General features: G+C 44.7%; 10 protein-coding genes across 10 annotated transcripts; 7 read left to right on the top strand and 3 right to left on the bottom strand.

Annotated features, from left to right (window-relative positions):
* Positions 1 to 802: 802 nt before the first annotated feature.
* On the top strand, positions 803 to 2,865 carry BGW36DRAFT_426287 (bacterial low temperature requirement A protein-domain-containing protein; the record flags this gene model as incomplete). Its single annotated transcript, XM_046220243.1, has 7 exons — positions 803 to 835; positions 898 to 1,090; positions 1,170 to 1,681; positions 1,740 to 1,850; positions 1,920 to 2,427; positions 2,515 to 2,745; positions 2,804 to 2,865. The coding sequence occupies 7 exons, from the start codon at positions 803 to 805 to the stop codon at positions 2,863 to 2,865; spliced, it is 1,650 nt and encodes a 549-aa protein (XP_046073050.1).
* Positions 2,866 to 2,930: 65 nt separating this feature from the next.
* Positions 2,931 to 4,473, bottom strand: BGW36DRAFT_339781 (NADP-dependent oxidoreductase domain-containing protein). The gene is made up of 3 exons (XM_046213047.1): positions 4,138 to 4,473; positions 3,641 to 4,046; positions 2,931 to 3,579 (listed from the first exon to the last, which is right to left on the bottom strand). Exons 1-3 carry the CDS (start codon positions 4,262 to 4,264, stop codon positions 3,123 to 3,125), a joined length of 990 nt encoding a protein of 329 aa, XP_046073049.1. The 5' UTR covers positions 4,265 to 4,473; the 3' UTR covers positions 2,931 to 3,122.
* Positions 4,474 to 6,521: 2,048 nt separating this feature from the next.
* BGW36DRAFT_148597 (fungal-specific transcription factor domain-containing protein) lies at positions 6,522 to 7,856 on the top strand. Its single transcript, XM_046209483.1, has 2 exons — positions 6,522 to 7,699; positions 7,755 to 7,856. Exon 1 carries the CDS (start codon positions 6,635 to 6,637, stop codon positions 7,493 to 7,495), a length of 861 nt encoding a protein of 286 aa, XP_046073048.1. The 5' UTR covers positions 6,522 to 6,634; the 3' UTR covers positions 7,496 to 7,699; positions 7,755 to 7,856.
* A 369-nt stretch (positions 7,857 to 8,225) lies between these two features.
* Positions 8,226 to 8,867, top strand: BGW36DRAFT_376414 (Glyoxalase/Bleomycin resistance protein/Dioxygenase superfamily-domain-containing protein). Its single transcript, XM_046215872.1, has one exon. The coding sequence runs from the start codon at positions 8,354 to 8,356 to the stop codon at positions 8,819 to 8,821; it is 468 nt and encodes a 155-aa protein (XP_046073047.1). The 5' UTR covers positions 8,226 to 8,353; the 3' UTR covers positions 8,822 to 8,867.
* Positions 8,868 to 10,146: 1,279 nt separating this feature from the next.
* BGW36DRAFT_339777 (synaptic vesicle transporter) lies at positions 10,147 to 12,575 on the top strand. Its single transcript, XM_046213046.1, has 3 exons — positions 10,147 to 10,750; positions 10,844 to 11,962; positions 12,018 to 12,575. Exons 1-3 carry the CDS (start codon positions 10,299 to 10,301, stop codon positions 12,298 to 12,300), a joined length of 1,854 nt encoding a protein of 617 aa, XP_046073046.1. The 5' UTR covers positions 10,147 to 10,298; the 3' UTR covers positions 12,301 to 12,575.
* A 1,205-nt stretch (positions 12,576 to 13,780) lies between these two features.
* BGW36DRAFT_426282 (uncharacterized protein) lies at positions 13,781 to 14,839 on the top strand (the record flags this gene model as incomplete). Its single annotated transcript, XM_046220242.1, has 3 exons — positions 13,781 to 14,136; positions 14,211 to 14,575; positions 14,652 to 14,839. 3 exons carry the CDS (start codon positions 13,781 to 13,783, stop codon positions 14,837 to 14,839), a joined length of 909 nt encoding a protein of 302 aa, XP_046073045.1.
* A 172-nt stretch (positions 14,840 to 15,011) lies between these two features.
* On the bottom strand, positions 15,012 to 15,307 carry BGW36DRAFT_426281 (uncharacterized protein; the record flags this gene model as incomplete). Its single annotated transcript, XM_046220241.1, has 2 exons — positions 15,012 to 15,059; positions 15,119 to 15,307. 2 exons carry the CDS (start codon positions 15,305 to 15,307, stop codon positions 15,012 to 15,014), a joined length of 237 nt encoding a protein of 78 aa, XP_046073044.1.
* A 1,128-nt stretch (positions 15,308 to 16,435) lies between these two features.
* Positions 16,436 to 20,668, top strand: BGW36DRAFT_274900 (uncharacterized protein; the record flags this gene model as incomplete). The annotated part of the gene is made up of 3 exons (XM_046210179.1): positions 16,436 to 19,472; positions 19,695 to 20,538; positions 20,584 to 20,668. Coding segments are annotated over 3 exons (3,966 nt in total), but the record flags the coding sequence as incomplete, so codon positions are not given.
* Positions 20,669 to 22,071: 1,403 nt separating this feature from the next.
* On the bottom strand, positions 22,072 to 22,613 carry BGW36DRAFT_293907 (histones H3 and H4; the record flags this gene model as incomplete). Its single annotated transcript, XM_046211038.1, has 3 exons — positions 22,072 to 22,349; positions 22,401 to 22,508; positions 22,589 to 22,613. The coding sequence occupies 3 exons, from the start codon at positions 22,611 to 22,613 to the stop codon at positions 22,072 to 22,074; spliced, it is 411 nt and encodes a 136-aa protein (XP_046073042.1).
* Positions 22,614 to 23,385: 772 nt separating this feature from the next.
* On the top strand, positions 23,386 to 23,750 carry BGW36DRAFT_294044 (histone-fold-containing protein; the record flags this gene model as incomplete). The annotated part of the gene is made up of 2 exons (XM_046211056.1): positions 23,386 to 23,671; positions 23,725 to 23,750. The coding sequence occupies 2 exons, from the start codon at positions 23,386 to 23,388 to the stop codon at positions 23,748 to 23,750; spliced, it is 312 nt and encodes a 103-aa protein (XP_046073041.1).
* Positions 23,751 to 26,730: the final 2,980 nt, after the last annotated feature.

Raw genomic sequence — 26,730 nt, 5'->3', positions numbered from 1 at the left:
ATAATATCATTTGAAATCAATTAGATGGTCATCTACTATATATTAGTTCACTCAAATAATCAAACGATCCCCGCCCTCTATTTCAAATGTTCCCAGGAAATAAAACTGCCGCTAAAGGTATAGAAAAGAATTAAATGTTCCTTTTACCACATCGAATAGGACATTAGTTTATCAAACATTTTAGAAATTGGTATGCTTATAAACGAGGAAATGAATACGATAACGAGGACACCATAAATACACACCAGTTAAGCGCCTCTCTTTTTTTAGATGCCCACACGGCTCAGCTCTCATCCCAACAGCAACCCTATAGGCTATATACGTACAATTACCCACTTTACGTTAAATCTCTGGACATTAAAGTTAAGGGCCAATTTCCCAGCTCGCCCAGCGATTGGCTAACTCGAGGTTTTTTACGCACGGCTGATCACTTTAAACCTTACAGACCTGTCTAGACCAATAAACACCTTTCAGAGCTTAGCCACATAGAGATATCGATTCGGTACGTCTTCAGCTGAATCTCTGTAGGGGTTCGTTATTTGATGTGTAGCTTTAGTTAATAATCATTTTCCCACTTCATGCCGTGTCGAGGAAATTGCCTTAAATAACCACATAGCTGATGTCTAGATCCACTGATTTAAGTCTTCTTTTCGTGAAGTGTTCGCCCTGGTAATCTCCAAATGTTTTTCATCCTTGAAGATAATGCTGATGGAGTGATAATAACATTAGTCTGACCGAATCCTTACAATCTTTCGATCTCCGGTTTTGATTAAGCGTTCTTTTGCTATCGCTAGCCCCTACAATGGATCGACTACCTTTTGTCAAAAGTCCTCTGGTAGGTATACAAACGTGTCGGGCCTAGAATACACAATTCCCTGATAACTAAACGGTCTATAGTCAAGCAAAAACACTCGCCATGGCGAATCTGTCAATGAAAATGCAGACTTGACTACCAGAGACGACACACTTTTTGAGAACCCGCAATTCGAGCATTACGAAGCAACTTCGAACCTCCAGCTATTCTTCGATCTCTTCTTCGTAGCCAACCTGACCTCATTCACCAATTCTCACGAGGTCAACAGTAAAGAAAGTATATCCCCAATTTTCTTCTGATACAAAAAACTAGCTACTCGATCTTAACTAGCAGCTAACTCATTCTCCGCCCATAGGTCTCGCCTCGTATGTCGGTTTCATCTGCATCCTATGGTTTACCTGGTGCCAAGTCACCTTATACGATGTCCGTTTCGCTACAGATAGCTTGTTTGAACGTATCGCCCACGCATGTCATTTTGGAGTTATGGTCGGGCTAGCAGTCATTGGGCCTCTTTTCTTACAGGATCCCAACGGATGGGACCCTCTACAACAACTTTCGCTTATACTAATGGGCAGTCGTATTGTTCTGCTATGTCAGTATAGCACAACTCTCTTCTTCACATGGCGCTTTAAGCAAACCCGCGTACCATTGCTTCTGGTGATAGCTTCTCTAGCTATTGCGATCATCATTTACCTGGGTGTTTCATTTGCGTTCTACAATCAGACTTCTTACGATGCTTATATTGCTTGGTACTTTGTGGCGGTATCTGAAGTCGTTGTGAATGTTTCTGTTGCAGCCATCTGGCCTGCCGTGTCTCTTTTAAAGACACATCTCGCGGAAAGAATGACCTGTTTGACTTTGATTATTGTTTGTTCTTTTCCCACAGTCCAGCAAAGCGACAAATGGAATACTGACTTTGATATAGCTCGGCGAAGGTATCATTGGTCTCACAAAAACGATTGTCAAGATTGACGGAATGGACAAGAAATTTACTTCAGGTGATATCGGTATGATAATATCAGCAGTACTCATCATTGTAAGCGACTATTGAAGAAAATCATATAGCAGGATGAAAACGGTCAGTGCTAATCCATGGCACTTACAGTACATTGTCTATCAACTATACTTCGATAACCTCTCTAACGGCCAGGCGCTTGGTTCACGTCGTCAACATATTTGGGCTATTCTTCATTTTCCCTTTCATCTGGCCCTCTGTCTTATGATGGAAGGCACGAACCAGACATTATTATGGTATCATATTACGACTGATCTAGATTCAATATTTAATTCCTTGTCCACCGCTATTGATAATGAGTCTCCGACAGGATTGAGGGCGTCAATGAGTGAGATATTCACCACTGTTTTTTCCCGTTTTGAGACCACCGAAGAAGTATTCAATGAGGCTCAGATGTCTCTCAATGAAACCCTAAGTCTTCCCGCCGATGCCAATTTTACTGAGGTTATAAGCGTCGGCTTCACGCTGATAACGGACTCATATAAAACTGTGATCGAAGACTTTGGCTGGGAAACCCCAGAAGAAACGTCAAACGAAGGAGCTGAGGGATTCTTAGAGTCCTATGACGCAATTTTATCTGTCTTCAATCTTACGTTTGGTAAGTCACTATATTCATTTTATCTCACTTTTACATCAATCGATATATAGTGTCTTTTCCCTGGATTCTATAGCTAACTTTTATCAGGCTACTTTGCCGTATGTACTGGTTTGATCCTGATATTCATCAGTATCTTATCTATCTTATCCTTTAACCATAAGAATGTCCATCACTGGCTACAATATTTGAGCACTGCTGTCAACCTGCTTATTGGCCTTGGTATCGTTCTGCTCAGCACCATTACCTTGACTTCTAATGCCGAGACTTTGGGAGAGTCTTCTTGGACCCTGCCGGTACTGATGCTAATCTTGCTTGCTTGTATGTACATCTCGTTTCTCCTTCTTATAGATCCATTGCTGACATTCTTTTGATAAAGTGCTTGTGCTGCACCATCTTCCTCGTGGGCGTTATCGGCCTGTTATAGCAAACCAGGACTAATCATGAATGAAAAGTGGGCTAGAAATACTCCATCTTTTTAATTTGAATTAAAACCGGTTATTTACGAAACCAATTATGCGTTTTATGGTGAGGATATTGTGTTTATTTTTCATGACCGTATATCAGCCTATCATGATTTAGAAAATAATTTCTTATTTCTCTATACTTTTTGATACTATATAGCCATTTTTTCTTCTTCTTCTTTCTTTTCAGCAGTCTAACAGGTCATACCTTCCACAACGATCGTTTGTCTAACCTTAGGTGTTCATTGGAACATAGTCGGGATAGCGCTCGCCAGCAGTTGTAAACTTGGCCAAAGTAGCGTCAATCTCAGCCATCTCCTCATCAGTAATATTAACTAACTTGCTGTTTTCATTTACCCTCGCCGCCGTTGTAGCACCGGGGATTGGAATTATAGTAGGCATTCCAGGACGCCTCGATAGCGCCAGTGTCCAGTTGATCGCGAACTGAGCCGGCGTACATCCTTTCTTCTCGGCCAACTTCTCTACCTGCTCGACCAGCTGCACGTTGATCTCGAAGTTCCCTGGCTGAAATCGAGGAAATCTTCGGATATTAGAATTTTTTGGAATATCTTCAAACTTCTTGAACTGGCCTGTCAACATGCCTCTTCCAATCGGGGAGTATGCGATCAGTGGTATTCCATACTGAGCGCACGCAGCTGCAACGCCATTTTCCAAGGGGTCTGTAGAAAATCTATCGCAAGCTATTAACTAAGGAATTTCTGATTGGGGCGGCCACTGACGAAGTAACTTACAGTGATAGTTCGACTTCCACAGCAAGCACTTTGATGTGCTTGACAGCTTCATGGATGGTCTCGGCCCGCACCTCTGATAGAGCGATACCACCAAGCTTACCTGTCTGGATATACTCCTTCTGCATGACATCAAAAGTAATCTCCATAGGCACCTTCTGGTCCCGGCGGGCGAACTCAAACATGTCGATCTTCTTGCGACCCTTAAGCTGGGCAATGCAGTCGTCGAGAGTCCTACGAGTGTTCTGGGGTGAGCCGTCTGGGAGACCGGTTTTCATATCCGATCCTCCCTTGATGTTGAGAACTACTTTGTCGGCATCTTCGGGATATTTTTCAAAGTATCTTTCCAGAAGAACCAAACTGTTGTATTCAACTGGGCCATAGAACTCGCCGCCATTCCAGTAGTTGTCTAAAGTGAACAAGGATTAGCTTCTGATATTTAACCCAGTGACTAAATGCTCATTAAAAGGGAACAAAAAGATATGTGTCTTTCCACGTACCCCCATTTTTGAGAGCAGTACGCATAGTCTCAAAGGCTTGTTCTTGAGGGCATGGCGTATCTCGCCAGGTCAATCCCATAAGACCAAAGCCAATAGGGCCTACTTGTTTGCCTAAAACCTCTGGCATTTTTGTATTTTCTTCTTAAGAGATGGATATATCTTATCTTGAGTTTGACAAAAATATTTCTCTCTTTGTAAGGTCGTTGGTATCGTTGCTGTTTCGATAACGTCCTCGATCAGTTCGTGGAGAGTACCGATACACTGATGTGCACACTTTGCTATATATCTTTCTTTAAAAACATCTCAAAGTCCTTATACGAACGAAATCAATATACTTTTAACTTATTGGCCTTCGCATGTTACATCTTGAAGTGCTAGGGGCTCGTCGGCTTTATGTAACTCCATAGCTTTAATTCCGAATGGGGACATGATCCATTCTCGAATTAACAGGAAAATTCAATGAAGATCACCACTAAGATTGCCGCCAAGGATCACCACCACTAAGATATAAAACTTTTATCGGGCTAGAGCAATATTCCAAATATGCAGAATAATATCGCCGACGCTCCTACACTAACCGTCGTACATGTAACTGGCGAGATTATTAAGCATTAGGTCAGTTGGCACTGACATTTCAAAGACGGATTTCACAGATTTATAACATCTTAACACCGACTCAAACTCCAGCAGGGATATATGCATTTTGACCGCGATGAGAAGCTTTCTTATTCGTATTCAGCATATCCAACAAGATACTTGATGTTGGGTCAACGCCTCCAGGCAGCATCCTGACAGCGCCCAGGGACTTAACCTCAGGCGCATACCAGATAGATTTAGGATACGCAGAGTTCGCACAGGTATCTTCCATTTGCCTCATCCGATACTTAATCCATGCTGATCTTGCGCCGTTTTATCTTTCCTTGTCGATGAAGAGAGGTCACAACGATGGTGATAAATCTCCAATCAGAAGTGCCGCTAATACCGACACTACTTTTCTCTACTCATTTGCAGTCAGGTTAAAGGTACATATATGAATCCCCATTTTTTAAAAATATTTTTTGGCTTCAATGAAGTGCTATAAGCTAATAGTCACCATGTCGGAAGGTTAGAAAGCGACCCAACGTATACTAATTAATTGAATTTCTATCTGGATAATACTGATTCCTTCTGCCGTTGACTAGCTAATACTTTGCTTCTCGGCTTGCATTCAACTAATCTACCCAAGGCTTACTCAATGCATAATTGATGTAGCCATTAGGGCTTCTAACTTTATAGAGTGTGTCTCGTTGATAGTGCGTCAGAGGCAGGTTGTTGGTAAGCCTGAAAGTTAAATCGGGACTAGATATGAAACGTCTTCCAAAGGCCAATGCGCCTTCTCCCCTGTAAACTAGTCTCTATAGCTCGATGCGCCCCTTCCGATGTATAACCTGCAGCTAGAACAATTGGACCCTCTCTAAGTGGGTGTATCCTCTGACTCCGTTGTGTGGCTTAGTCTAAACTGCAGATGGCACACACTCAACTTCATAAACAGTATGTTTCTTTCTTCTCCAACTCTATCAAGCTCCCAGTCCTATGTTTCCATGTCCCATTGACAAAGTCTGCCTCCGAGGGCTCCGCAATTCCTAAGCATTCTGGAGGAAAGAACATAGACGGTGTGTAGAAGACTACTACCATAATGGCTGCGTTGACATTTCATAGACCCGCATCCATCCAATAGCAAGCGCAGTGTCATTATTTTATGTTGGTCTTGAACTCCACTACACCAAAGGGGTTTACCCTTGTGGGTAGTGGTGGCTGACACACCGCCCGAGCTTATAAGTTAAACAAGGCCGGACCGGTACATCTGGCATGTCTGAGCTAAGGGTCAAGCACTCTAGTTCCACAGAGAGATCGACCTCCCCACTCAATACGCCGATTACGAAAATAATGCCTCTTCAGTCTACAGGAAACCCACGCCGGTCTCGGAATGGTTGTCTGAATTGCCGAAGAATCCATCGCAAATGTGACGAAGCTAAACCTTCCTGTTCAGGATGCCTTGCCTCGCAGAAGAAGTGTATCTATGGCCTACGAATATCCTGGGGTGGTCGTCCATTTGCAAAATCATCCTTCGGTCAAATTGTGAATAAGGGTGTAGCTATAGTTCCACTTTTGTCAGAATCCAGTTGTGAAACTTCGAATTTCAGTCCATCACAGCCCGGGACGTCACATCAAATGAGAACTAGCAATGAATTGGCCTCATCGTTTATTTATGGACTATCGGGCAATGAATGAAAATCACACCCGCTTCTCCACCATCGCTTCTTCTATCCAAGAGCAGCAGATACAAGAGAATCAGGTATTGTCGCTATATTTAAATACTATCTCTCGAAACCCCTGCCATCTGTCATGATTTTCACCTTCTCATCGCGTATTATTGGACCATTTCCTTTACACTGTCTCCCGATCGTTTTCCTTACACCTAGCAACCCATCATGGGTTCTGTCATACATACTTGCCAATGGCTCTAGACCCATCTACAGGGAATAGCATTCTACCAGCAACTCTTGAATCTGCAGCACTCCACCCAAAATATCTGGGCCTATACCACAGTGAACATGAAATCATGGCTTTACGACACTCAAGTCTTCGCCATTTCAAATTACCGGCCATTGGACAAAATCCTGTCGCCGATGATAATGCTATAGCAACGCCTCTGATGTTATGCTTATGTGATATCCTTGCTGGGGGAGAAAAGGCGAACTCATGGCAGCTTCATCTCCAAGGAGCAGTAGCTATCATGAAACAAATTTCAGGAAGAGAACATAACCGAAGAAATCTCCAAGAATCGCATACCAGAAAGTTCTTGAGACCATGGTGTGAATCACTAGAGGTACTCTCGCTTCTTGGTCCCAATTCCAAATTGACCGGTCAAGCCGTTGATAATAGCAGCTCGGACTATGTTGACGAGTTCCACGGCTTTTCTCGAACGTTGATCCCGCTCTTTCAAGAGGCGAACCTGCTTCTCATGGAACGAGAATCACTGCAAGAAGCATTAGAAATCGGTAGTCAAGGCCATAAAATTGCGGAGAAAATGTCATATACAGTCCAAGAAAGATGTCGAGCCGCGATAAGCCAGGTGAAATCATCTCTAGCCCGGATGTCTTACACATTCCATCCTTCTATTGAGTCTCACATCAGCACCAGATCGCGGTCCGATTTTATATCCCTTAATCATGCTTTCCATTATGGCATTCTTTTACATCTTTACCGCCGGGTACAATATCTGCCGTATACTCATCCAAACATCGAAGCTTCTGTCCAAGCGATAATACGCTTTTATCAAGCTTATATCTTCGAGATGAAGCATGTCCAGGGGTAGCCATGCTACAACCGCTTTTTGACGCTGGATGTGAATCCTATGATACGAATCATCGTAGTAGCGTAATGAAACTAATAGATAAATTGGAGGCGCATTATGGTATGGGAAATGTCAGCCGTGCTCGGGCTTTTCTGCAAGAGTATTGGGTGGAATTCGATCAGCAACTCTATAAGAAGATCGATCTTCATTGGGATACCTACATCAGTAAGCTTTACCCAAAAAAATAGTCTTTATCAACTAGATACTGATTTGCAACAAGAATCGAAAGGATGGGAATTATCTTTATACTAACTGCACTATAACTTCGATACATGTATACGTATATCTATATGTATATTGTGCAAATAATAGACCTTTGAACAACATACAGTCGCAAAGCACAACTGATGAACCCTCACACATGCTAAAGGGACATCTATACTAGTTGACATGATTACATGTTGGTAGGTGGTGTGACGTTCTGTCTACTAATCCGTATTAGGAAAGTATAGCCTCCTGTGACATAGCCCTACCAGGAAGCCAAAAGACCGCGGGAAGACTATATCGAAGGCTTTTGGTCGTGGCTATTGTTTCCTAATATTGTTCTGAAATGGATCTTTAGTGACATCAATGGCGATATGTAGTTTTCCAGGTATTATTAAGCTCATCGCTATACATAAATCCCGCTGCTTCTGCAACCTTCTCTTCCTTTTTAATTGGCATTCTCTAAAGAAAAATCTTGAAACGAAACTCTCATTTCTATATTAAATATAGTATCTCTTAAATCTCTCTGTTGTACCGTTCCTGCCCATCCTGTGCACTACACACACCACGACTTCCTCGAAAAACAACGGTGACAAAAGCACCATAAGCCAGAGCATGAAGAGTTTCGTAGGAAATACGATTGAGATATGCATTGCTACTCGTGACCACAAACATACCATTGAAGGTATACTGCGCTTTGGTATTGGGCCGTGGAAGACCTATACCTTCAACCCCGAAAACACCACGAACCAGACATATCGTGGCAAACCATCTCCATTCACCATGAAGGTATGCTTTGCGCAGACACAGAATATTGCCTACGAAATAATACAGCCTATCTCAGGCCCAAATATATTTGATGAATTCCTTGATAAGCATGGGGAGGGCGTGCACCATATAGCATTTGACTGCAATGGAATCCCATGGGAAGAACGAGTGGCCGGTTTCAAAGAGCGTGGGTTTCAGGTTGCACAGTCAGGCAGTTGGGAGGGAAAATGCCATTTTGCCTATTTGGATTCGGAAGATGCTACCACTACTTGTTTTGAAACTATTCTCTTTGAGGAAGGGGGGAGGATCCTGTAGCTGATGAGGAGTACGATCTTACAAAGTAGTTTAGTTAATCTAGTGGGGACTGTAATGCCTTCAGTAGCATCTGAACTTGTTAAAATGTATTAATTTATTGGCTTTCATATCAGTTTTTTCAATTTAATGTAACTTGGGATAACGAAGTCTTCAACTGGCTACAGGAAATTCATTGGGGCTAAGTTGAGTACTCTACAACGATCTAAAATATTAATTTATGATATCAGTACAATGTTAAAGAGGCAACTAAAAAAATCTTGGAAATTACAATCTGAGTTTTCAATTTGAAACTCACAAATCTCACTTGAGTGACAAGTGAATATCTGAAATGAACTTTTGAAAGGGTTTTCGCCGTGGAATACATACACTCGCGGACCACAAATAGACCTATGTCGATATAACGCATATACTTGAGGCAATCAAATCGCGTGGGTAAACATTACCCTAACACGGCCTCGTAACCTTAATAAATCACGAGAGAGATTAGTTTCTTTTTAATCCTCATGATCTCCAATAAGTTAGGTTACAACTAGAGTAAAGATCCAAAGGCAGAAACAATATATGCACATGACGATTCACCTGGAAACCTGAAACTCAATTCTGTTAAAAGTGAAAGCACTGCCTTCTCTGGCCAAAATACTCTTCCTGATAGATGTGTTTTTGCCCTTATAAATGAGCCATTAGCTAACATGACTTTGTTTTACGCTTTGTACAAAAATACAATAGCGATTAGCACTTTTGTGAGCTCGAGAATTTTGACGTGGAGAATATGGTTGTTTTTCTATCCTCGAAAAAAATTGTGGATATAGTCTAGTATTCCGAGTAAAAGGATTTTTACGTCAATGGAAATAACTTAATATAGGATAGTTTCTAACATCCTCAGCACTTGACCCGATTGAAGCTTAATGTGCGCCATCTCGTATTTCGCTGATAATAGCCGTCTCGGCGCTGAGATTAGTCAGTAGATTTCGTTGCTCATGCACGCTGACGCATTTCTCAGGGAATTGGCAATTCTGGTTGGACAATAGAGCAAAGGCGTTACAAAGCTATACCGGGAGCAGTAACTATCACGGCTCGACCACGCTTTCTGAACAGAAATATTAATAACTAACTGATAATGAGTTAGTTGCGTTATTAAGCAGCTTACAAACAAGGCTACAGCAGATAAACGAAGCCCCGCAGCTCTTGTTATGCCTTAGAGCGTGGAGGAGGATTCTCCTATTCAAACCGCTCTTATTGGTGGGAATCCTGTGTTGGGGTGTTATTAACTAATAAACATTAATCATATGGGAGAGACAGCAAATTTTCTTCGCAGGCGGATAAATCGGATCTCGTCACATTCTTGGTTGCGCGCTACTGTGATTGTTACGCCATTAACATAGTACTATAATTAAAACAAGTTGCCTCCTTTTTTTTCTATTTTTTTTCTATAGCCTTTTTCTCTTTGCCAATCATTTGAGTATACGCGTCGGACACAATGAGCGCCAACAATGCTGAGGTAAACGACAAAGACCTCGATCTCGAAATTGCGGGGGCCGAGTCGCAAGCTGCCGAGACCGCGCAAGATAGGGCTGAAAGACGACCGTCGTCAGTTAACAGCAGCATCGGATCGTCCATATCATCAAGCTCGAGTACTTCCGTCAATTATCCCACGCGATTGCAGACGCTACAGTCGCGCAATACCGAGGTTGATTTGGAGCGCCTTCGAACAGCAGGGTCTCAGGCGCTGAGCAGGAGCGAAACTCAACGACTACAGCATGCGCTCACTGTCGGCCAAAGCATCAAGTCGCGACCATCGAAAGTCTCGCTACCGGCGTTTGGAGCTGGGAAACCGTATCCCCCGCCGCTGCCTGCCCAGGAAGATTATGTTGTAGAGTTCACTGGCGATGACGATCCTATGTATCCGCAAAACTGGCCTTTGAGTAGGAAGTAAGTCGGTTGTTTCCCCTGGGGCTCATTTTTGGACTCGTTGCGCTATATCAGTTTCGTTCTCTGAATTGCTGACCCTCCGTTTCTGCGCAGAATCTACACCACTGTTATCCTCGCCTACACGAGTATCTGTTCGACCTTCGATTCGGCTATATTCAGTGCTTCGAGTGTGCATGTCGCAGCATATTTTGGCGTCAGTTTAGAAGTATCAGTCCTTTCTAGCTCGCTTTACATCATGGGCTATGCCTTTGGTCCCTTGGTATGGGCGCCATTGTCGGAGCTCAGTGGCCGACGCCCACCGGTCCTTATCGCCATGCTGGGATTTGGAATTTTCAACACTGGTGTCGCCGTTTCGAAGGACTTACAAACACTCATGATTTGTCGCTTCTTCTCCGGTGTATTCGGTAGTTGTCCGCTGACTGTCGTGGCTGCAATTTTCTCGGATATATACAATAATCGCACTCGTGGTGTTGCAATTGCCATGTTCTCTAGCACTGTGTTCCTAGGGCCTCTCATAGCACCTTTTATCGGCGGTTTCATCAACTTGTCCTATTTGGGCTGGCGTTGGACAGCTTATATTCCTGCAATTATGGGATACGCTGCTTTCGTATTGAACGTGTTTTTCTTGAAAGAATCTTATCCGCCAGTTGTTCTCGTTGACAAAGCCTCGGAACTGCGCCGGCGCACAAAGAATTGGGGTATTCATGCAAAACAAGAAGAAATCGAAGTTGATTTTAGGGAGCTGGTCATCAACAACTTCTCCCGTCCGCTCCGATTGTTGTTTAAGGAACCCTTAATTCTGGCTGTCACAATCTATTTGAGCTTCATTTACGGCCTGTTGTACTGCTTTCTGACAGCATACACCTTAGTTTTTCAGGGTGTGCACGGCATGAATGCCGGAGTCGGCGGGCTTCCCTTGTTTGGCCTCGTCGTAGGCATATTCGGCGCTGCATCATACATTATCTATTCAAGTCGAGCATATAACGCCAAACTGGCTGCGAATGGCGGGATCCCGGTCCCTGAATGGCGGCTCCCGCCTGTTATTATCGGCGGAGTTCTTTTTGCTGCGGGACTTTTCTGGTTCGGTTGGACCGGTTTCAAAGGTAGTATTCCTTGGATAGTACCAACGTTGAGTGGGTTATTCACCGGTTTTGGTCTTTTGATAATCTTCATTCAACTGTTCAATTATCTGATTGATACATACCTTATGTTGTGAGTATTTTCTCTCTTTGTGACAATAGCAGAATTTAACTGACTTATTTTCCAGCGCCGCCTCAGCTATAGCCGCCAACACATTCTGTCGTTCACTTGTCGCAGCCAGCTTCCCATTATTCTCGCGTCAGATGTTCAACAACATGGGCATTCAATGGGCCTCAACTTTACTTGGATGTCTGGCGGTGGCTCTCATCCCGATCCCTGTCGGTTTCTATTTCTTCGGTAGAAGGTTGAGGATGAAGAGCACGTTTGCACCATTTTATGAAAAACCAGAAATACCCGAGGAACCCCAAGGAGACGAACCTGTGGATGAAAGTATCCGGCGAGGGGAATAATTCGAGAATAACTCGCATGTTGAGAAAAATAATCAGTCATGTATATAGGGCTATAGTGTTATCTATTTATAAAATAAGAAGCCCGTCAACAAGATATGTCCGATCCCAGGTTATAAAACAAGAAATTAGCAGGTATATTATGCTATTATCATTACAGGTGTGACGGCTATGCCGTATATGCTTTATATGTGAGGCTTGTAGACGGCGGTACCCTTTGAGACTCTTCCGGGTGAAGGCACTTATTTGCCCTTAACACACATTATCTTTTCCCTCTTCACTCATGTTTAGTACTCTCTAGAGCTAGGGTTGAACAGGTCTTCTGTCACCTGTGGACTGAATCCTTTAATTTTCAAAATATAGGCGCGAGCGCAGGATATTTACCGAGAATATACTGTTCGAAGACAAGGAACCAGTCGTTTACAACTTTACATACCGCCAGTCCATTGGCTGACGTCCTCTGTTGGTTTGTGATATCCATACCCTTGGACTTTCACATGACCAAGAGCATGAATTGCGCAGTGCGTTGGCTGGCCAACATTGAAGGCCGCTCGGCCCACAAGGTCTTAGGAGGCATTCACGCCTTTCGTCGGATGGCTCTTCCCAAAATATCACATCGATATAAGCTGGCCTAACTACTAAAGTCTTTCTTGAATACTCTTTATCGCAACAGATTAACTTACAAGCAGTTGTGACGCACATCAACTTCTTATAATCGATTTCTGAAAAACAAGCTGGAGAATGCTTAGACAGCTTATCATGGTTTCCAGCACCGCAACAGTACTTTTTCAACTCAACCCTGCCTTCCCTCTAAGGTAGTAACTCCAGATGCTACATCTGAGTATGAGGCAGCCGTGAACCGTCCCTGGTCTCCGACGTGTTGGAACCCTGCCGCTGGACGTCTATCTGAGCAACGCGCAGGAGCTCAGTGAGGCTGTTGCTATTATCAAGAGTAGAAAATCCAGATTTGCCATTCGCACTATCGGTCACAATCCCAACGTTGGTTTCAGTCGGCCATCGTGCTCGACATGCGTCAATTCCAGTCTAAGGTGCTGACGTCAGATAGAGTTCCCCAAGTTGGATCAGGAAATACCTGGGCGAGGTGTATTCCTGTCTCGAGGAGCACACACTGTCAGCCATTGGAGGCCGAGACTAGCAAGTTGGGCTAGGAGGTTTTCCTAATTGGAGGTATCTGTCTATCATTTCAAATGACATACTTCTGAGGCTTGGGAGCTAAACTATAGCCAAAGATGGTATGGAGGTATTACCCAATCTGTATTGACTCAGAGCAGATGGTATCAAAAACTTTGGGGTAAATAAGCTTGCTTTCTGGGGCAGACAATTTTTGTCATGGTGGTGATGGACTATGTCTCCAGGTTTTATTGGCGGACGGCAAGCTTGTTAATGCGAATGCGAACGAGATGCCGATCTCTACCGCCTTCTGAAAGGCGGTGGATCCAACTTTCAGTACGTGCCACCATCTATGGCTTTCCTTGTCTTGCAAGAAAGGGCTGACCCGGTTCCTAATAAATCATCAGGCATCATGACGAAGTTTGATCTTGAAACCCACCCTCTCATCAACGTCCAATACACAACCAACCTCTACGACTCGGAGGACTATGTCGGACTCATCAAGGCAACAAGGGCCGTTCAAGCCATGGAGAAAAACCCAAAGATCGGTCTCTTCACCAACTTCAACCAGGGTTTTGTCGCTGTGGGCTTGCTCTATAGAGACACCCCTGCCGAGCAGCCTCCAGCTTTCGCACTTTCCTATAACCTCAAGAGCCTCATGACGACATCTATTCCTTCCACAAATGGCTCTATTGTCACTTGCTCAAGGTATAGGTCCTGTGCAAGAGTGCAAGAGAAATATACATACTTTTGTTTGGCCAGTCACTGACACGGTCCAACAGACGTGCTATCTGCACAGTAACGACTAAGGTTTCGCAAGAACTCTACGAAGAGGTCTACATTCCTGGGTGGAGATCTGCAAGAGCCTGCCAGTTGGCGCTGTTCTGCATTATACGATCCAGCCGATGGGCACAGCTAGTGTACAGGCAGGAAAGGATCGCCGGGGGGAGCATTATGGGACTTGAGAGGGTTACGCACTGCTGTAACTCGGTCTCGCATGCTCCTCACAATGACACCCATCATAACAAACCACACAGAGCCTTGATCGATGGAAAAGCTGACTTGATGCAAAACCATAGGTGGGTGTATACATGCGAGTGGCTCAAGGACGATAGTGACGACGCAGCTGTGCAAAGAGCAGTGGACAGTATGACCGAGAGCGTGCAGTCACTGGCTAAAGAAAGGACTCATGCTTGACTTTTTGCGTATGAGCTCCGCCACAGCCTCCCAAAAGATCCTGCGCAGCTACACCGTCGAAAATGTCAAGAAGATGCTGGACGCTGCGGCCAAGTATGACCCTGAGTGCGTCTTCCAAAAGCTGCAGCACGACGGCTTCCTGTTACGCAACAACATCAGATGCCCGCTCATCATTGAAAAACCAGTGAAAAGTTTACAGTCACGTCCCTCCTAGGAGCGAAGGAAACATTTCTCCTAAAGTTGCTGTGTTTAGCTCAAGTAAAAGGTCTTATCTGCTGCGTGAAGTGAAAGAGCCCTTGCTCGAAACCCCGCCTAACTTACCCCTGCCACAAGACCGCATAACCGCCATCACATATTGTCAGAATCATTTAAAGTCTATGAAACCCTCAGTAAATTTTTGTATTCAGGGGGAGTCCCTCAGCCTGGTCATCTATCTGTATTCGTCAGTCAGCACGCTGGATGCTTCCAACATAGGCAGCAGCGAAGCCTTTACCATTGCTTCCCCAAATCCCTTCACAAGCGCAGTTTCGTAGTCGCAGCAGACCTGGTCCAAAGTCGGTGAAAGTCGTTGCAACATCAAAGTCAATCCAGACCAACCTATCAGAGTTTCCACGAACAAGGAGAAGGCTCCTGGGGTAGGTGTTTTGGTGGTGTGAACACCCGCTCTGTGCATCTCCTTCATGCCTCAATTGCGTGGGGATAGAGCGCATCCGAGTAGTTCACGCAGTTTAAACTTTCTGTATTGGGGAGGTGTTCTAGCAATATTGCTCTCGGCTTTGAATTGTCTCGGGCGAAATGTTAGAGAGCAGATAGAATGCAGCCGGATCCGCTCGATTGATGTAGCCGGAATTTTGGAACGAAGCCACGCTCACAGACACCAGAAGTGAGTAATTTCTTATATGCATTGGATTCTCAGCGAAATCGTTTCAGATCACGACCTTACTCGGTATATCCAGGCTCGCCGTTGTCGTGGAAAAGCTTCAATGCATACTTTTGTCCATCCAGTCTACCTCAAATATTGAAGACGCATCAGAGCGCATAACCTCCCTAATAAAAATTAATTTGGAGGAATCAATGTCCGTCAATGGAGCGCTTCTTGGCCCCATTGTTGTTGTGTTGGTAGTTATATTTCCACCGAGGAGGATGTGGACAAAGCAATAAGTTCAAATACATCAATTGATGTATTATTAGTATTGGCATGGGGAAGATTCCTTTACTAAATCCACTTTGTGGTAGTATTTTGAAACTTTTGTCATCATACTATATGTATACCAACTTAACATATCGTATACCTAACCCTTGAGTGTATTGATCCTATAAGGATCGTGGATGTGATTGCGGGGGACCTAACGGAACGGCCCGCTGTAATGTATTAGGCAGGACAGCTTGCGGTGTATGCGGCATCATCCGAAGATTCGGTTGGGGTTTTTATTGTATATTGATAAACATCTCAACATGTTAAGAAAATGAAAAGTGAGCTTGTCCAGTTTGGAGAGTGCTTCAAGAGGAGCATCCCGAACATTATTCTAATTTAGCACAGCCTCGTCGCTCCAGCCGCAAGGCGGTCTGCTGCTATGGTCTGCTGCGTCTGCCTTGTCCCAACCAACTTTCCATCGTCCAAAGTCCTACTTCCGTCCTTCAACTTCTGAAAGATAACAATATTCCCCTACAAATTATGAAAAAAGGGAGGATATAACAACACTACATCTTCATGGACCCGATACCGACCCCAGGCTCGAAGCGAATCAAAACCTCCCACGGCGATTATGCTTCCATTCCATATCATGGAGGAAAGCCATCTAGAAAGCAACTCTCTCGCGAAAAATATACAGTCGGCTGGATCGCAGCACTGTCACTTGAATTAGCAGCCGCAAAGGCTATGCTAGATGAAATCCATGAAGAATGCGGACAGAGTGTTCGGGCGGGTGACAGTAACACATACACAATGGGAAACATTTTGGGACATAATTGTGTCATTGCATGTTTACCGGCTGGAATTTACGGGACGACATCTGCCACCAGAGTTGCAAGCGATATGCGCGCCAGCTTTCCATCCATAAAATTCTGGCTGATGGTCGGTATTGCTGGCGGTGCGCCCACTCCACAAGCCGACATTCGACTAGGTGATGTCGTTGTCAGCGTTCCCTCTCCTAACGCTCCGGCGGTTGTACAATATGACTATGGGAAAACAATAGCAAATGGTAAATTAGAACTCACAGGAAGGCAGAACAACCCTCCATCCATCTTGTTGACTGCCGTTTCCAAGGTTCAAGCAAACCATCGGCTTAACGTTAATACAGGTATATCTAGGCTCATTCGCGACATGGTGAAAAATCACCCAGGTGTAGAAGACAGATATTCTTATCCAGGCCAAGATCAAGATATCTTATTTGATGCAGAATTTGAACACCCCGATGGAAATACGACTTGTGGAAAATGCGACAAAAATCGAGTCGTAATGAGGCTCCCTCGAGATGCTCTTTATCCCTTCATCCACTATGGCACAATCGCATCTGGAAATCAGGTGATTAAACATGCAAAGACACGGAAAAGATTTTCCAAAGAACTGAAAGCCCTGTGCTTTGAAATGGAAGCTTCCGGGCTCATGAATGAGTTTCCTTCCTTAGCAATCCGGGGCATTTGTGATTATTCAGACTCGCACAAAAACAAGCAGTGGCAGGACTACGCAGCCGCTGCTGCTGCTGCATATGCAAAAGAGCTTTTACTCGTCATTCCGGCCCACGAAGCCGAGATCTCACCCGCAAAACAAAAGGAACTCAATGAGAAAAGAAAATGTTGGTTAGACTGTCTGGGATTCAATCAAATACATGAGAGAAAACAAATGATCAAGCCTGCACATACAAGAACATGCCAGTGGCTTCTAGAGCACCCAGTGTACCAACACTGGCTCGATTCGAGCAAATATACAGAGCATCAAGGCTTCTTATGGGTCAAAGGCAAGCCAGGGACCGGCAAATCGACAATCATGAAGTATGCCTTTGAAAAATCACAGAAATTCCCCAAAAAAAGCGGTTCCTTGACGATTTCGTTCTTTTTCAACGCACGTGGGAGTAAACTCGAGAAATCAACAATTGGCATGTACCGCTCATTGCTGCTACAAATTTTTCTAGCTGAACCCAGAGTGCAAGTCGTTCTCGATACAGTAGAAACGGGTCACCGAGCGGAAGATGAGGACTTTGACTGGAATATCGTTATGCTTCAAGAGTTGTTAGTCGAAACTATCAACCTTCTACAAGACAAGACCCTAATTGTTTTCATCGATGCTCTCGACGAGGGTATCGAAGATGAGATACGAGAAATGTTTGATTTTCTGGCTGAACTGGGAGAAACGACCGAGCCATTAGGCTCTAGAGCCCTATATATATGTTTTGCTAGTCGACACTATCCCCATATTACCTTCGGCAAGGGCTTGGAGCTTGTCCTCGAAGATCAAGAAGGCCACTCTCAAGACTTAAGTAAATATCTAGACAGCAAACTTTCCTGGATTAAGCACCAAACAGTGGACAGTGTCAAACAAGAGATTTTAGAAAAATCATCCAACATTTTTTTGTGGGTTGCGCTTGTTGTGGACATTTTGAGGAAGGCGTTTGATCGAGGTCATATGGGAGCCTTGCGCCAGCGGCTCAAAGATATCCCACCCGGGTTATCCAACCTTTTCAAGGATATATTGACTAGGGATCGGGATAATCTCGAAGACCTCTTCGTATGCCTCCAATGGATATTATTCGCGAAAAGGCAGCTTAAGCCCCTTGAGCTGTACTTTGCCATTCTATCACAAACCGAAGATATGATAAAATCAGCTGTCGAAACGCCTGAGGATCCTGCTCTCGTTAAACGGTTTATTCTCACGTCATCGAAGGGATTTGCAGAGATAACAAAGTCCCGAAACAACCCAACTGTCCAATTTATCCATGAATCTGTGAAAGACTTTCTCATGAAAGAAGGTGGTCTTCATCATCTTCTGGCTGAATTTCAATTAAACTCGTTACGTGTCGGTCATGATCTTCTCAAATACTGCTGCTACAACTACATCAAGATGGGTATCGGCCAAGGCTTTGTGCTCGGAGGTGGTGAGCTCCCCCCCCCGAAGACGGAAGAAGGGAAAGCGTTGAGATCTGAGATGTTGATCAACATACCCTTTATTGAATACGCAGCCGGGTTTGTCCTCCACCATTCTGACGAAGCTGAGGCGGAAGGCGTAGCACAAGATACTTTCCTCAGTGATTTCCCCCGAAAACACTGGATCTTTGCGCATAATATTCTTGAAAAACATGGGATTCGCCAATACACTTTCCATGCAAGTTTTTTGTACATATTTTCAGATAACGATCTACCAAGCCTAATCAAAATCAAACTACACGAGGGAGAACCTATGAATGGAACCAGCTTGGTTAATATGGAGGAGCGATACGGATCCCCTATCCTTGCGGCTATTTTAAAGGGCAACATCCGGGCTTGCAAGGCATTTTCTCTCTCGGGCGGCCATCCTAGACTCGATGACGATTGGAAATGGTTGATGAAGTCCCAGTTCAAAAAGAACCAGACTTTTTTATCATATTTGGCAGAAAATGGCCATCTGTCAGCTGTTGACGTTCTGTTATTCACTGGCAGGCTGCAGCCGAATGCCATAGATGACGACGGATACTCTCTTTTACATTACGCGATCAAACACAAGCGTCAAGATATGACTAGTATGGCACTTGACGCAGGGGCGGATCCCGACCTTGAGACCCTGACCGGAAGGAGGCCATTGACGTTTGCTGCTGAGAATAATGATTTGGAAATATCAAAGTTATTGATTGAAAGGGGAGCGGAAATCAACTTTGGTGTTGATATATTAGGGTTATTATCACTTCGTAAAGCAGTGACCCCCACCTCTGCACACGTTAATACTGCCGGCGGCTATAAAGCCTACTACGAATTGATGAAATTCTTCCTTACAAGCGGGGCAGTTCCTAAATTCAACACCTCGTACTGCAGTGAAGCTCTGTCAGTGGCAGTGTTATACGCAGATATGCAAATGTCACTTTTTTGGATCAAACATGGAGCCCAGGTCAATGGCAGCTCTTCCCCCTCAACAATTATTGGTTTTCCAATTTCATGTGCATTTCAGGCAGGTCATATAGACATGGTCCGGTTTTTAATCGATAACGGGGCTGACGTGAATGCCAGTCTGTATGAAGACTGGAGACGACACCCGGCACACTTCGAAATATGGAATGGCGCGCTCAATAGAGACAAGAATTTGGACAAGAATTTGGAAATTCTCCGCGCCATCATTAAAAATGGGGCAGATATCAATGCATCTAATAGTTCTGGCCAGACACATTTGATGATGGCAGCACGCTATGGTAATTTAGAACTTATTCGATTTCTCCTTTTCGAAGGTGCTTGTGTCAATGCTGTCGACAATGGGGGGGAGACGGCACTATTAAGTGCAATGCGCAACAAAAACATTACTTACATCTCTAGAGCAAGAATGGTGAAAATACTACTTTCATATGGTGCTGACGTGAACGCAGCCACCACTGAGGGATGGACTGCACTATCACTCGCAGTTTGCAAAAATAACCTTAGTGACATCTCCAGAGCAAAAATGGTGCAAATACTACTTTCACATGGTGCTGATGTGAACGCAGCCACCACTGAGGGATGGACAACACTATCGCTTGCAATTTGCGAAAATAACCCTACTGACATCTCCAGAGCAAGAATGGTGCAAATACTACTTTCACATGGTGCTGATGTGAACGCAGCCACCAATGAAGGAGTGACTCCGTTACATTTCGCAGCAGGGTGTGGAGACCCTACTACAATGCAGATATTACTTCAGCAAAAAGACATAGATATAGAAAAACGTGATATAACTGGAAATACAGCATTGCTGGCTGCGTGCGAATACCTTTTGGACTATTCTACGCAGAAGACACATTTTAGACATGTTTTGGATAAGAGATTGGCGAGTTCGATACGCCTCCTTATCCAATATGGAGCCAATATCCTGGCCAGGGATTCTGAGGGGAAGTTTATTTTGGATAAGATACCTCCGGACGCCGAACAGTGCTTGAAGTTGTTACGAGAGCTTCTGTTTCCTTCTATACTCGGATCATCGAAGCCTTCCTCCGGCCAAGATATCGAATAGGTCGGTATACGGTTACTAATGTGAATTTCTTCCATACTTCTTTTCTCTCTCTCCTCGTCCGATATTTCGTCGTTGTAGAAATCTCGAGCGGTATCGAGCGGTATCGAGCTTGAAAGCAAGATTCAGTACAGCCTATCAACACTTAGCACCACCAGCAGAACTTTTAAGTCACAGTAAAATGAGTAGCCTGTCGCAACGAGTAAGCAAGCGAAATAGAATCCCATTATGCGTCTCTTAAAACTGAAAATCTTGCGACATACTAGTAGCCTGGAATTTGGATAATTGTCATGGACACAGGATAGTCATGGTTTGCCTCGATTCAAGTTTCGTCCCGTCATCTACGACAAATACATCAATTAGATCATTAACAGCAAGACGCGTAACTAATTAGCGGTTCTAAGTCGAAGCAGGTTTATCATTTGATTTTCTAGTAGTTAATAACCCGCAAATAACGATCCCGTATACCCACCGATCATAATCATACACAGTACACACCACCATATCGCCACAAGATACAGCGACGAAGCACTATCTCAGGACGCGTCATCAACACGTAGCATTACCAACATCGACGCGAGGGTGAAAATATTATAGACTTTGCTAGGGAACTATATACTAATCAGAAAGAAAGAATTATCGCTTTATCGATCGAAAACTCCTCGCTGAAGATGGATACCTGGTACGGTTGGATTAAGCGACACGGTCGCATACACATGTAACGATTGAGACATTCATCTACTCTACCTTCTATAGACTCATGATTAAATTAGAAATACATTTAGATCGAATCAACTAACGCATCGGGATCGAGGATCCGGATAAATAAACATAGAACTACATGCATCGATTGCCAAACACCTGTCCATGCGACTGAGTGACCATATACCCAGTGGCTTCAGGATATTAGGACTTTAGAGGACATCTACAGTTACAGCAGCAATCAGAATCTTAAGATTATGATTACTATCTAAGCTACCTAGCAGGTCAAATACTATCGCGCCGTGTTGCAGACATGAACGTCTATTGTCATGAAGTGGTCTTGATAATATACATTCCGATGGCGCGACCGTGAGGTCGGCCGTGACCATTGCTATTCAGAGCTCGAAAGAAAAAATGAAACCCAGTTATTGACCCATAAAAGTAGAACCCATCATTTCTCGCCAGTAGTCATGATAAAATAAAATGAAACGCAAAATTCCCATATCGCCAACCCAATTACCCACGAGTCAACGCGATAGACTAAGCTCGGTGCTGACCCATGATGTTGTCAAGAACAGAAAAAATTAAGAGCGCTCGCCACGGAGACGGCGGGCAAGCTGGATGTCCTTGGATTGGATGGTGACACGCTTGGCGTGGATGGCGCACAAGTTGGTGTCCTCGAAGAGAGAGACGAGGTAGGCCTCAACGGACTCCTGGAGAGCACCGATGGCAGAGGACTGGAAGCGAAGGTCCGACTTGAAGTCCTGGGCAATTTCACGAACCAGACGCTGGAAAGGAAGCTTGCGGATCAGGAGCTCAGTGGACTTCTGGTAGCGACGGATTTCACGGAGAGCGACAGTACCTTGTTGTCGTTAGTGACGCGTGTATGACACAAGGACGCGTAGAAACTTACCAGGCTTGTAACGATGAGGCTTCTTGACACCTCCGGTAGAGGGGGCGGCCTTGCGGGCGGCCTTGGAAGCGAGCTGCTTACGAGGGGCCTTGCCACCAGTGGATTTACCTGAGATGTGTGTTAGTGATGCTATTCACAGGACAGTAGCACCGCGACAGTGAGGTCGCAATGAGGGAAAGATAACTTACGGGCAGTCTGCTTGGTGCGAGCCATTGTGAATGATGTTTGGTTGATGGATAGAGGTTATTTGGTGATGAAAAGTGATGAGGGTTGATGATAAATCACCTGGGTTGTCGATGAGTGGATGGATGAGAGAGGAGAAAGTCAGACGGAGGAGGCGGGTGGGGGAGAGTATTTGTAGTGGACGAGGGGCGGGCGGGTGATCTGGCCAGGATTCTTGCGTGCACTTAGAGCGACCCGAAAGCTGCCTGCCGTAAGCGTGATTCTGGCACCCGAAAATCAGAGGGAAATCAGATATGCTGCGAAGTGGCCCCTGCGCCCGTCCACTAAGCGAGCCCGTTGCCGCCGGCCAATGGACGTGCAGGATCAGAGAATGCAGATGCCACGCCAGGGCTCCTTGATCCCAACCACAACGGGCCTTTCTGATCGAGCGCGCAGAATGACTCATTCTGCGCAGACTGGACACCGGAATTTCCGGGCTCTGATCCCGCCAAACAGACTGCATTGCGCGCTGCGGCCAGGATCACAGACTCGCTGGGCAGATCAGCGAGGCGGCAGGGCTCACCGCCCAGCGGCAGATCACATCTGAGGGTGCGGCCGCTGATTGGCCGGGCCCCTGGCTAGCGCGTGATCCCAGGAGCTCCCCGCGTCGCGCCTGCCCGCTAGAAATATCTCTCTGTGCTCGCCCTCTTCCCTCCTCCATCTTCCAAGCAACCTCATCCAGCTGTCACATCTACGCTTCAGCTTTATCCACCTCTTACTCCAACTTTAATCTTAAACAACAACTACCTTCTCATCCATCAAAATGACTGGCCGTGGCAAGGGTGGAAAGGGTCTTGGAAAGGGTGGTGCCAAGCGTCACCGCAAGATCTTGCGTGACAACATCCAGGGTATCACCAAGCCCGCTATCCGTCGTCTTGCCCGCCGTGGTGGTGTCAAGCGTATCTCTGCCATGATCTACGAAGAGACCCGCGGTGTTCTCAAGACCTTCCTCGAGGGTGTCATCCGTGATGCCGTCACATACACTGAGCACGCCAAGCGAAAGACTGTCACATCCCTCGACGTTGTCTACGCTCTCAAGCGACAGGGCCGTAAGTTCACCCGTCTTGTTTTGTTTGCTTCCAACGCGTCTAACATTTCCCAGGTACCCTCTACGGTTTCGGTGGTTAAACATTTTCTCTTCTTTATTTTCCGCATGGCCTTCCCTGCGCGGTCGACGCGTTTGCTCGCCGCTGTGGTGACGCGCCGGTTTGCTTTTTCGGGTCGGTTTATGGTATGACTGGGTCGTCAGGGTGTTCTTCGAAGTCTTTTCACGTCTTTATGGGTCTGGGATTGTTTGCATTTTACTACTACTACTACTCTTGTTATAAAGCTATACTTGTCTACACTGGTCGGCTTGTGGCCTACGGGCTCACTTCTCTGTATCATAGCGGCCGCGTCTGCAGGTGGACTGGAGTTGATATGCTGTCGAAATCGATATGCGATGAAATGAGATGATTTAACTTCTACTTCTACTTCGTATTGTATTTCTCCTTTTGTTGGTGCATCGGGAACGTTTTGTTTACTTTGCTACGCGTGTCCGTGACAATGTCTAGTGGGGCCGGTCTGTCTAGTTGGCGCTTACTGCAGAGTGCTCCCCATTGTAATCCATTGTATATGCTCTACCACCTGTGATGTACGTCTCGCCAAGTATTTTGTAGCGCGTAGTGCCATTGGTGTTGTTGACGGCGCTTGCGTGACGAGCTGTTAGTTTACCATTACTCAACTTCAATATGATAGCCTAGATCATCCGCTGAATAGTTTTACCTCTGGTCGTTGAAATTGCATTGTTCCCTATCATTGTAGTTCCTGTGTACGCGTATTTTCTTTGATGTTCGCACTGGTAGGTTCGTGTTCTGGGTATACGTGTAGCTGATTCCGCGAGGGGTACGTACTCTACCAACCACGTATGATACTATTCGAGATTCTTGCTTGGGAAGTAGTGATGTCAAGTATAATATTTGATTCTACTTTCTATGGGGGCGATTTTGACAGTTGATAGTGATTTGGTTTTTATTCGTAGTTGTCACTTAAGAAATACTATGCATTCTATCATGGTACGTATTACTCTCTCCACTTCAAAATATATATTTCCATCGATGACGGTGAAATGAAAATAATCATACTGTGATCTTAGTACCACAACACTCATATAGATACCAAAAGCCACGGAAACAAACAGATAAATACCTATATTTCATGCTAGTTCAAAATTTAAAGACTAGAATTATAATTGAACGTCATGAATTGATCGATCGCATCAAGTCGAGACTTGCATACCAAAGGCGGTGAGAGACGGAATTGCCGAAGTATACTCTATTTCAGGATTTGAAGGACAGGTAACAAGATAACATGGTCTAAAACGTTAAAAAGGAATAAATAGTACCGTATATTATATGTTAAGGGACTAGGAGACTACCATACATCAAAAAATGTATAAATTTCCACTGATATTGCGAGAAAATTGACTCACAGTTCGACAGTGGAATGCCCCAGGCAGAAACGCTAGCCGATACCGGTCTAGCCAAGCTACCCTGTGATCTCGGCGATTCCGTCAGGCAACAAGGCGTCAACAACATTAATGGTGAGTCATCGGAAGTCACATGGTGTGCAACATGGTGTGCATCATGATCATCACATTCTGCCACGGAAGTCGACATGACGACAACATATGTTGCTGACTGTGCTGGTGCCAATGATGGTACTAGTACCATGGTCATCATGGTCACGCGTACTTAGGCCAAGGATTCCTAAGAAAGTATGTAGAGATTGGAACTGATAGGCACAGGCAGAGTGGCTGACTGCACCGATCCTTGGCTCTAGTGGTCTGGGAGTTGCCTGGTTTTGTTGGGGATATGGTTGTAATTTACGTAGGGGTGGTGATTACACGTACTTATTGATGTATTGTATGGTTTATTCATGGCCGATTGATGCTGGGGTAGTTTTAATGATTAAACTGGACAACCGGTGGTGTGATATATACTTCTAAAACATACTTGTTTATGACGATATATAACATATCAATCGAGCACACCACAAACTTGAAAAGCATGAAACCTAGGTAGCATAAGAACTAGAAGGGAACCAAAAATACACTACAAAACACCAGAAATGCTCTTATCCCTGACGAGAGACCCTTCTACTCACGATTAAAATCAAAAACCCGTGCCCGAGTTATCGGTGCAACCAACTACATCAAACTAGCACCACATGACAAAATTCAGGGCAAGTGATAGATCAACTCGCGCATAAAACTAAAACACCATAATCGATAAATTTTATGGGAGTATATTAATGGAAAAAGTCGGAAGTATCAATCTACCATGACTCGTGGATTGTAATAGAAGCTAGCCGCATTGAGACATCAACACTGATCTGTGTTCCATTCCATTAGCACACCCCCTTCTACATATCCCAAGGTCGTAAGCCATCAAAAACCCAGCACAAAGGATTGCATAGGACATGAATAGTTCACGCTACAGAGTGCATGTCTCATTTATTTTGGTGAAGTTCTGCGACACTGCTGAAACGCGAGCTATCTCAGACGCGAGTCTTGGGATGCGCGACCACGAATGCTTCGACCCGGTCTTGAATAATGATAAAGCTTCGTGCCGAACTAATACCAATACGTTGAATAACCTTTGTGTATGAGAGCCAGAATCATGTGGTGGTTATAAATGATATACTTAGTCCTTGTCGAGAAGGCAACAATGGTGCGAACAACGAGGACGAGAATATCAATGCGGATGAAGCTTGTGAAACAAAGCACACGAATACCGCTAACAAACATATAGACAGATCCATATTTCGGGAATTATAGCAAGTGAAAACATGCATTTATTTAGTCGTCTTTGCAAGAAGAATTGCAACCAAGGGGCTTCCCAGGACACGAACACCCAAGTCATTATTCACATACTCGCGCGAAGCCGTATGGGCATCGTTCGGAGACAAAGCATTGTGCTGTGGTTACCCATGTGATGGTTGTAGACTGGGCGCTAGAAGGCAACTTGCCGAAGACAACTTGCCAACAAGGTAGATTGATTATCTACGACCGGATACACCCTAGACGTTACCACGATTTTTATGATATGCCAACAGCAACCAGGACCCG

Source organism: Talaromyces proteolyticus, assembly GCF_021365285.1.
Source record: "Talaromyces proteolyticus strain PMI_201 chromosome Unknown BGW36scaffold_5, whole genome shotgun sequence".
Classification (NCBI taxonomy): Eukaryota; Fungi; Ascomycota; class Eurotiomycetes; order Eurotiales; family Trichocomaceae; genus Talaromyces; species Talaromyces proteolyticus.
The sequence above is the reverse complement of the archived record's forward strand: the minus strand, read 5'-3'. Positions and strand labels throughout refer to the sequence as shown.